Source organism: Mchenga conophoros, linkage group LG12 (genome assembly GCF_057382185.1).
Source record: "Mchenga conophoros isolate Kocher_MC1m ecotype Shallow Benthic linkage group LG12, M_conophoros_male_GT1.1, whole genome shotgun sequence".
In the NCBI taxonomy this organism is placed as follows: Eukaryota; Metazoa; Chordata; class Actinopteri; order Cichliformes; family Cichlidae; genus Mchenga; species Mchenga conophoros.
Window position 1 is genome coordinate 27,881,484 of NC_140537.1, and position 10,468 is coordinate 27,891,951.

At 37.6% G+C, this 10,468-nt stretch overlaps 2 protein-coding genes across 2 annotated transcripts; one reads left to right on the top strand and one right to left on the bottom strand.

Annotated features, from left to right (window-relative positions):
• The first annotated feature begins 155 nt into the window (after positions 1-155).
• Positions 156-3,560, top strand: prnpa (prion protein a (Kanno blood group)). The gene is made up of 2 exons (XM_085294980.1): positions 156-312; positions 2,585-3,560. The coding sequence occupies exon 2, from the start codon at positions 2,586-2,588 to the stop codon at positions 3,102-3,104; it is 519 nt and encodes a 172-aa protein (XP_085151106.1). The 5' UTR covers positions 156-312; position 2,585; the 3' UTR covers positions 3,105-3,560.
• Positions 3,561-4,081: 521 nt separating this feature from the next.
• Positions 4,082-10,302, bottom strand: prnpb (prion protein b). The gene is made up of 2 exons (XM_085294977.1): positions 10,170-10,302; positions 4,082-6,175 (listed from the first exon to the last, which is right to left on the bottom strand). The coding sequence occupies exon 2, from the start codon at positions 6,166-6,168 to the stop codon at positions 5,056-5,058; it is 1,113 nt and encodes a 370-aa protein (XP_085151103.1). The 5' UTR covers positions 6,169-6,175; positions 10,170-10,302; the 3' UTR covers positions 4,082-5,055.
• Positions 10,303-10,468: the final 166 nt, after the last annotated feature.

Genomic DNA, 10,468 nt, shown 5'->3' on the forward strand with positions numbered 1-10,468 from the left:
CTTCGGGAGAGCTCGCTGAATGTTCTGGTTTGTTTACTCGGAGAGTTAAATAATTCAGATAAAATTAGAAACGCAAATGTTAAGCCCGCGCTCTCAGGTATTTATGCGTGATGTCGGCAGCACCAGCAGCTTACTGCACAGTCAGCCAATGAGGTGATTGAGATTGTCTGACGGATAACAGGCTGGCCCTGAAACATACTTTCCCACAGACAAGAAAAGGAGTCTGAGCTGCGAACATCACTTTTGGCTTCAGCTTCCCAAAGAGGAATACCATCCAAATCTCCGCCACACAAAAAAATATTAATTTCGCAGGTAAGACTTTTTTTATTTCTATTTTTTTCTCTTTTTTCTTCATGTTACTAATTTATATTAAAATGTGGGATGTTTATTGTATGAGGCTCAGTGAGTTACAGCCTTTTGTTCTTATTTCTGGGATATTTAAAAAAAATATTTGCACAGATCAGAGCTTATATCTAGAAAGTGTAGCTGTAATCTGAGAGTCACTGGATTATTCTCAAACTAACTGACCCAGTGTAATTATAGCTCGAGTTACCTTGTAAGAGGACACAGATTAGACAGTGTACACCGTCTGTTGACAGAGCCAATGATGTCATGGTCATATAATCAGTGGTGGGACATGTATTTCATTTCTTTGTAAAAGAATTAGTAGTACTATACAAAGTAATGTAATATAAAAGTTGCATACAGCGTACAAAGACTGTGGTATTTGTCAAATCCTAATTCTCAAGCAACACATGGTAGTACTAATTACAATTAATATGAATGCATCTCAAGGTACAAACAAGGATTATAATAAATAAAAAGTCAACTCTAAGTTCTCTTTTAATCATGGATACTTAATAATAATATATAAAACCAACCTGGATTTATAGACTGAATGGTTGATAAAAGAGAATTTAAGTGGAGCGGATTAAACTTTGCTTTAAATTGGATTTAAAGTTTGAAAAACAGACGTAGTTATGATTCAGTGATAGCGATCCTTATTAGTGGATTGGTGTTATCGATGCTCTAATATGTGAGCTATCCTTCAGTGACGCAGTTGGTCAAGGTGAAACTGCTGTAGGCGTTTTAAATACTGGAGAGTATTTCTTAAAACTCTATAACATACTTATTAAAATTATCTATTTAAATCCTCATCCAGAGAAGACTTAATTAAAATAAAGCTGGTGAATAAAAGTAAAAAGTGCAATATTTCTTTTTAAAATGTGTCAGAGTGCATGTGCAAAGTAGCATTAAAAAACCCACTCAATGTAGTCATGCATACATCAAAAGTGTACAGATTTGAGTAAATGTTTTGATGCAAGCGTATTTCTGCCACAGAAAAACAGAAATTGCCACCCAATTTTATCTCAATATTTCAACATGATTCAATATTTCAAGTTGAGTTATTAAAATTTTGAGATACTTTTTAGTGGCACAAACAAGTCACTAACTCTAATGTTAGTCCTCATGTTCACCTCATTACTGAAATTATTACTAGATACAGGACCTGCTTAGACTTCACAGTACTTAAAAATACACTTGTCCTACCACACTGTATATAAAGTACAATCTTCACTAATATTTTGTTAGTACAGATTATAGCAGTGACATACTTAATGCAATATGTTTTTACTAGGTTTTTGTTTTTTTGGAGTTTACATAATTTAATGTTGGATATTTTATAATAATACATCAATAATATTGTATTTATGGTGCATAGCCTACACCTAAACCTCATATATAAATGTAGCCTGGATGTTTGTTAATACATTATTTTTATGGCCTGTGTCATCTTTCTCTAATTCTTTTTACATGGTTATCTTATGTCTTAGCCTGTCCATAATTTAGGATTAGGTCAAAAATAGTCAGATTTCAGAATTAAGAAAATATGAATTTCATCCCAACAAAAACGAGCTAATCCATAGATTTAGAAACAGACCCCATCTACAGGATCCTAACTGAGGTGCATTAGAAAATATGAGTCTGATCTGATCCCTTGTCTGCTTCAGCACTCATGCCACAGTGCTTGTGTAAGATTTGTTTCTCAAAGCTGGATTAAGAGCAGTGATCTGTGCTGTTCCTAATTCATCAGCAGTGTAACAATACCACACAGCAGGACTAAAGCTGCACTGAGAACATCTCATCAGTGTGTTTGTGTGAGTTCAAGAACCTTTCCATTTTATATAATGTATAAAGTATAGTTTTAAAAAAAATAAATTTAAGTACTCACCATTCAAGTAGTAATAATGCAAATAAATATTTTCTCTTTAAATGATTTAAACGAAATCCTTGGTTGGTACTTGTTGGGTAATTATTTTACTATGTATAGTCTAAAACAGCAACAGCAGAAACAAAAATTTGATTTTCCTGTTTATAATAGCAAAATGAATACATAATTTTTTAAATCCCAATGACAGAACAAAGCTGAGCAAAAAAATTAACAACACAACTGAAAGATGATGTAACATGTAATAGAAGTAAAAGCAAGTCTATAAAAATGTAAAAGTGATTACTAATGAAGTTCATTAACCTCATTAACCAATTCAGTCCTAATAAAGTTTCTATAATCTTATTTTGACAGGATGAAAATCACGTTGGAAATGCACAAACTTTCCACAGTGGCCCTCTGTGTGCTGCTCCTGGCCACACTGTTACCCGGCTCCAAGGCCCGCCGTGGACGTGGAGGTGGTGGGTTCAGCCGAGGAGGAGGAGGCTACAGCCGGGGGTGGGGAGGTCAGCCCTACAGACCACCGCCTGTCCAGAGCAGTGGCCCCAGTGCCGGGAAAGTAGCTGGGGCAGCTGCTGCAGGAGCAATAGGAGGATCCATGCTCGGCTCTGCCTTGAGCCGTCCTGGGTATGGGTATGGGTATGGCGGAGGATTCGGAGGATATGGTGGATATGGAGGGTATGGAGGAGGTTATGGATACCCACGATACGGAGGTGGTTACGGCTATGGCCCCCGCCCTGGCTATGAGCCAGAGGGCTCTGGTGATGTAGAGTACTACACCGGAGCATCCAGTGGCCCAATCTACAACAGCATCATTGTTGTCATTGGCTCCCTAATGTCCCTGCTCATGGGCCACTGGGTGGCATTCATGTAGCGCTGGAGACGAAGCTGAGATTTACAAACACACCAGAAAAAACCCTCCTTTCAAAAATAACCCATCCTACTGTAAAGGGGACATTTTTAAAGTCATAGTTCACCTGAAATTTGAGTTTTCAGAAATAAAAACCTGTTGCCAATTTGTTTTATGGACACTTCAGTGACCCTGTGTGAGGACAATAAGAGGAGTTTGACTTATCAATGTGACACCATTACGCTGAATATGAAAACACGCGGTCAAAAATCATTATTAAAGTCACGAAATGTAATCTGATTTGATGTGATGTTGCTATCCTGTATATGCTGTATATTGTGTATAGGTTATATTTTTTAGTATTGCTTTCGTTGACATATTTGCATAATTAAATGTTTTATGATCATTTGTAGATTTTTATTAAAGAATGTTCTTTAATATTTAAAACTGTTATGAATGTAAAATAAATGTGTGATATAGCTTCGTGTTGACATTCATTCTCCATGCTAACCACATCATTTTAGATTATTTTAGATTATTATTAAGCCTTAGGAACCTTTGTAATCCTTTTCAGACTGACGTCACTGACTTTGTTTCTCATTTGTTCTTGGGTTTCTTTAGATTGTGATATGAAGCATTGTGTTATGAGGGCAATAATCGGGGCTAAGTGTGGCTAGTGAAACTGAACTGAGCTTTCCAAAAAAAAAGTGGTTAATCAAAGTTAATTTATAATCTAACAAGGAGAGGCAATTACTTTTTCACACGGTTTCAGGTCGTTTGAACAGCTTTTTTCTTCCTAATAAAAGAAATCATCATTTACAAACTGCATTTTGCATTTACTCAGGTTTCTTTGTCTAATATAAAAATTGATTTGATTATCTGAAACATTTAAGTGTAAAAATCAAAATAGTGCACTTATTTAAGTTATGTCTGGTATTTTGTGTACCAACACACTGGACCTACAGTTATAAAATGAATAAAAGGTCAACGTGCAGACGGCCAGCTTTAATTTGAAATGCTTAACAAGAATATTGCATTAACCTTTATGGAGCCGCAGCCATTTTTATACACGATGCCCTATTTTCAGGGGTTCATATTTAATTTGAGCTGATAAGTGTTTGCTAGTTCTTAATTATTTCTATAATGAAGCAGGTTAAAGGTCTGACAAGAGAGTTAAATGTGGCATTTAAATCTGAGGTACAAGTAAAATAGACCATTCTTTACAAAGCAAGTCTATCAGAGAGACCGGGACCATTAGGGGGGGCCAAATCACACAGTTTGATACATTTGTTAGGGATCGTTGAATGTCTGGAAATCTACAGACTAATACGGAGCTGAATGATCACATGATCCTTTAAATGGGAAAGAGAAACCCATCACAACATCTAGCTTAGTGTAGCATATTCCCCAAGAGAAAATTATGTCATTACCCAACACAATAATGGTGTGGAGGAGGCCTGGACGGGCTCATGATCCCAGATTTGGAGGTGCTGGATGGATACAATAACATAAAAAATACATAATCCAATGCTGACTCTACCGTTTTCATAACACTAATGCTACGAGACATTGTCATTTGCCAGCTCCGAAGCAATGAAATATCCACAAGTACAAGTTAGTAAAGCTATTTCATTTATTTAACATGACGAGGAAAAAGTGCAAGCCTTTAGGATTAATGAAAACATTCACATTCTCCCATAAGAAACAACCCTTTAGCTCGTTTTGTTTTACAGTTACAGGAAAAGGCTTTGTAACTATTTATTTTAATTTCTCCTGTAATCACAAGTCAGCCATCTGTGCCGTCAATGTTTGCTTTATATGAAGCATAAAGTATAAAATAAAGTATAAAATCTCACAGCAGAAGTCAGCACAAAATAAAGAAAGGATTACAGGTTCCTTTCCACCAAGTTATTTTTCATCTTGTCATCTTTCATCTTATTCATGAACACATTCTCTATAATGTCAAATGAACATCTCAGTGCAGCAGCACAGGTACATTGCTGTTAAGTAGCATCAGCATAGCACTTGTAACTACTGCTAAAAGTCTTTGAAAGCCCATCTCCAATCCTTCTACCCCTCCTGTACTCCCGTCTTTCGGCCCTTCCTGTCTCATGTACTTCATGGAGTAAGCCATGTACAACTCCAAGCATCTCCTGGTTTTCACCTGCTCGATCAGTGCCGGGTAGCCGATCTCCACAATGCTGACTGTGTCATCTTCTTCGGGCTGATTTGGAGGGCCTGGACTTGCAGGGGTGGGGGTCGAGGGGTTTTCTGTGGCAGTGTCGTTGCTCTGTGATGTCACGAGAGTAGACGTGTTGGTTTTGGTTGTAGCTGTGGCAGTTGTACCTGGTTTGATTTGGGGCTTTTGAGTTTTCACCGGCAAAATGTCAGACCTCTTCATACAGGCATCCATGTAGTCTTCATAACTCTGAACGGGTTGAGTAATTACGGCATCTCTTGCTTTGTCGCTGCTGTATTCAGTAGTATTGGTATTGGTATTAGTATTTTTGTTAGTATTTCTATTAGTTTGGATTTTAGACCCATGGTTCCTGTGCATGTAGTGTTTGTAATAATACTCCTCTTGAGGGCTGCGGACAGTAAAGTGAGGATTGTGGAACTGTCCTAACCCATAGCCCAGGGCCGTTCCTGCCACTGCACCTCCAGCTGCAGCTACTACTGCACTGCGAGCAAACCCTCTGGAATTCTCAGAAGGACGATTACCTCCATAACCTCCTCCATACCGTCCATAACCTCCTCCATACCGTCCATAACCTCCTCCATAGCCTCCATAACCTCCTCCATACCCTCCATACGGAGAACTTTGTCCCGGATACTGGTTAGGGTTGCCTGCTGCACCTGGTTGTCTGGGATAATTGCCTTGCTGCCCGGGACTGCCCTGATTGTTTTGTTTTGGATGGCCACCCTGAGGGGTGGAGTCTTTTTTGGGTTTGTATCCTGTATTGGTGCCCGAAGAGACTTTTTTGCTGCCCGAACTTTTTCCTCTCCCTCCCTTTCCCCTGGTCAGCGAGAAAGGGGTATTAAGCAAGATAAGTGACAAACTAAGCATGGACAATGAATAGAGCTTCATCTTCACTCTGTGGAGACAAATATGAGATAATATTTAGAGCATATCACTTTTAATTTTGTACTTATGTAGTGTTAATGTCACTTTATTATTTTAGTTTTAGTGCTAGAGAGCTGTTAGCAGCAGAAACCTAAAATCATACATGTGTTCTTCTTTTGGCTGCTCTCTTTAGGGGAAGATCGTCTCCCTCCATCTTACCCTATCTCTAGCATCGTCCTGTGTCACACCACCCCCTGCATGTCTTCCTTCCCTAAATTCACCAAATTCAATCTTCTCTGTGGTCTTATTCTATTCCTCCTTTTTGAAATCTCCATATTCAGCACCTTTGCTCATGTGTACTATGCCTCCTCTGCACATGTGCAAACCATCTCAGCATTTTTTTTTTTAATTTGTAATTGTGTTGGAGGAAACTAGGAAGGCTAGAGCAGAGACGCTGACAGCTGCAATCAGTCATGTATGCACTGGATTTTGTTTTGCACGGTAGAAAATTCACTTTCTTAGGTGCATTTTTGTCTGATTGTTTCATCAATCTCTGTGTTTCCAGATTGTATTTTTGGTGCTTAATTGCCACTTTTGAGATATTAGATTTGCAAGAAGGCAAATGAGCAGTTTAGACATGTGGAAACACAACAGGGTTTCATTTTTTAGGCTTTCAGTAACAAAAGGAAAACTGGAAATTCTCCTGAGAGTCTGCCAATGTCAGTGCTGATAGCTTTATGATGCAGAACCTGAACCTTGGAGGCTGTAATTAGTGACATCTCCACAGTGCTGTGTAATGTCAGTGTTGAGTACTCCTCAAGCTCTTTATTGAGTTGCAAATCCCATCACAGAAATATGATACTAGAAGTGATGCTGAGGCAGTGTGATCATGTAACAATGCAGGGTGTAGTTCAAACTGTTGTTATTTTCTCATCTGTTTTGCTTGTTTTAATTGAAAGAACTGTAATGAAAGCTGGTTTTTAAAACAAGTTGATACGAGCACATATTTATCACCTTGATCTTCGAAATTAAATACAAGTATGAAAATGAGACAGGCAGGTGGATAATCAAACAGATATTATATTGGAGGGTAAGTAATGTTTATTAAAATGATGAGGAACTGTAGATGATGAAGGTAGTTTATATCCCTTATCTTAATTTTGTTTTCAACTATCAGAATTTTAAAATATCTTGCTTCCAGGACATAAATATGTACAATGCACTGAAAAAGTATTTACCCCCTCCTGGTTTTTAGGTTTTCACATATTTGTCACACGTACATGTTTCAAATCATCCAAAAAAGTTTGACATTAGACAAAAATAACCTAAGTAGTTATTAAGGGGGTAAAACATCTTTGGCTCACTGTCCTGCTGCATCACCCAAATGAACTTGAGCTTCAGGGCATGAACTGATGGGTGGACACTCTCCTTCAGGATTTTCTGGTAGAGAGCAGAATTCAAAGTTTCATCAACTACAGCAAGTCATCCAAGTCAAGAAGCAAAACACCCCCAGACCATCACTACCACCACCATGCTAGACTGTTGGCACGATGGTCTTTTTGTGAAATGTTAGTTTATGCCTGCAGTTCTTTAGATGTGGTTATCCAGTCTTGTGAGCTCCTGGATGAGTCGTTGATGTGCTCTTGGAGTCATTTTGATACACTGGTTCATTGTAACCCTTTCCAGACTCATAGATGTCAATGACTTTGTTTCTCAGTCGCTTCTTTAGATCATGGTGTGTTGCTTTTTGAGATTTTTTAACCTGCTTCATTTTGTCAGATACCATCGATTTAAGTATCACATTAATTTTAAAATCTTATTGCTTACTTTTAAAATCATAAATAATATCGCGGCTAGTTATCTTATTGATCTTCTCAGCCTGTATATTCCTAGGAGAGCACTGAGATCATCAGGACAATTGCTCTTGGTGCAACCTAGGTCACTGCAAAGAGCAGAGGTGACCGTGCTTTCGCTCTGTTTGCACCTAACCTCTGGAACAATCTCCCACAAGCTATTCGTGCATCTGACTCGATCCAGAATCTCGATTGAAAACTTATCTATTTGGTTTAGCCTTCCTGGCTATCTAGAGTACGATTCTTGTAAGTACCCTTTTCTTCTGTTTTGTTGAACAAGGTTTTGCATTGATTTTGCTTTTGAAGTTTTATTTCGATATCTGCTTATCTTGTATGCTTGGTTAATCAATGCTTTCCACCTGCTATTTGCATTTGTATTTTGCTACTGCTTTTAGTGGATTTTGTGAAGCACTTTGGTGTACCTCTGGTTTTAAATGTGCAATACAAATAAAGTCGTATTGTATTGTAAGTTATTTCTGGATTCAGCAGGTGGGCAGTAATCAGGCCTGGGTGTGGCTAATGAAATTGAACTCAGCTTCCAAAAAATTTGATTGACCAAAGTCGAATCATGATTAAACAAGGGGGTTTGATAAGCTTTTTAAATGAAATCATCATTTAAAAACAATACTTTATATTTACGCCGGTAATCTTTGTCTACTATAAAAATGTGTTTGTTAATCTGAAACATTAAAGTGTGACAAATATACAAACAAACAAGAAAATTAAGAAATAACTCTCATAGGAGTTATATACAATTATATATGAGCTAACGGGTTTATATTAGCATGTTCACATTTTAAATGACAATAAAATATATTACTACTAAAAATTATTTTAACTGTCTGTCCAGTTGTTTGTAATGTGTTACTACAAAATTGAATACTATTCAGTCTGTTGTCAGACATGACGTGGAAAAACCACAAATCCTTGTCTGAGAAGGTGTGGCTTTAGAAAATATATAAAGAAAAATAAAGAAAATTCCATTAGACAGGCGCCTTAGTGGCGCTCCAAAATGGATTTCCGCTGTGTATCAGCCTGGGACGCATGATGCTAATTGATCAGTATCTGAAATAATGGAATGAGCCATCGTTTTTGCAAAACCACACAGGGAAGGCAAAAAAAAAAAAAAATAAAATAAAAAATAGAAAGTAAGAAAGAAGAAGGAAAAAAAGGGCTGTGGACAAACTGGAGAAGGAGGGTTTATTTAACTATTTATCTGAGCATTTTTGGATACCGAAAATCTTCCCCGCCTCACACACAAATAGCTGCTTTTGTGTACTTTAAAAAAAACCCAACAACTGTTGTTTAAATTATCTTGTCAGATCTTGTTATAGGTCGTGTTTAACAGTTCGGCTGCTGTGACACAGCAATTAAAATTAAGCCTGATTTAATTAACTTTTATTTATTCTGGTGTTGTGCCAAAAAGCGATTGTATTTAAATAGTTTTAAATGACTTGTTTGCCTTTAATCTGTGAAATGTACGTCAAGCATATCTGTCGTGAATGATCTCAAGCTATTTTATGCCATTTCTACCATGAGTTAAAAGATTAAATTGGTTTTTGGCAAAGCGACCTTTATATGTTCTTTATTTATGAATGTCAAACACTCACTGTTCTTCAAGAGGCCAGCTGGCTTTGTAACAAATATAACATAATAGCTATATAAAAATATTTTAAGTGGCTAAAAAGGAGTGGATTGATTATAAATTATATATTAAAGACTTGCAATAAAGGTATTTTCTTTATTTTACACATAACCTCCTCGGTATGGTAAGCATTTTATTTGTCTCAGGCTAATACAGCGACTAGTGATAACTAATCGATGATTTTTGCTTTAAATACTTGTAAAAACTTTTTTAACTGTATGCGATGCCTTTCCCTGTAACTTGTTGTTAAAGAGCTGCCGCGATATGGGAGGCAATAACAAGTTGCCCGGTGGATGGTTTGTTCCTTGAAACAATTAAAACATATGTTACATGTTGTTAGAATTTATTTATAACTGCATATTAATGCAGGGAATTCATATTAAAAGGGGAAAACTTCACTGGAATACGCCCTGCAATAACCACTGCCTGATACTCGGTTAGATAAAGACTGTTTACTCCAGGTGACGTGAACTGCGCACAGATCACAGGTAGAAACATTAATTGCTCTACTTTACCTACAGCCTCACCTGTGTGGTGACCGTGAGTCAGATGAGTTCCTTCCTCCCTGTTTGTCTTCGATAATGTCCCCGCGGCGCTCGTACCTCTCCGGTTATGGTTTCAACTGTTTCATTTATGTCTGACATATGGCCGCACGAGAGATGTGGGTCGCTTAGAAACAGATGATGGGGGCAGGGCTGGGGTGGAGTCGATTCTCGGCATCCACCGGGGAAAAGGAAATGGAAAAATAATCAAATAAGGGCCCACAGCCAATCAGCAGCGAGAGTTCAGTGCGTGTACTTACTAATGGTTCAACTTTTAAGTGTCT

Bases quoted from the DNA above. Each gene is read 5' to 3' on its own strand.
- prnpb (XM_085294977.1), bottom strand. From the start codon at position 6,168: ATGAAGCTCTATTCATTGTCCATGCTTAGTTTGTCACTTATCTTGCTT.
- prnpa (XM_085294980.1), top strand. From the start codon at position 2,586: ATGAAAATCACGTTGGAAATGCACAAACTTTCCACAGTGGCCCTCTGT.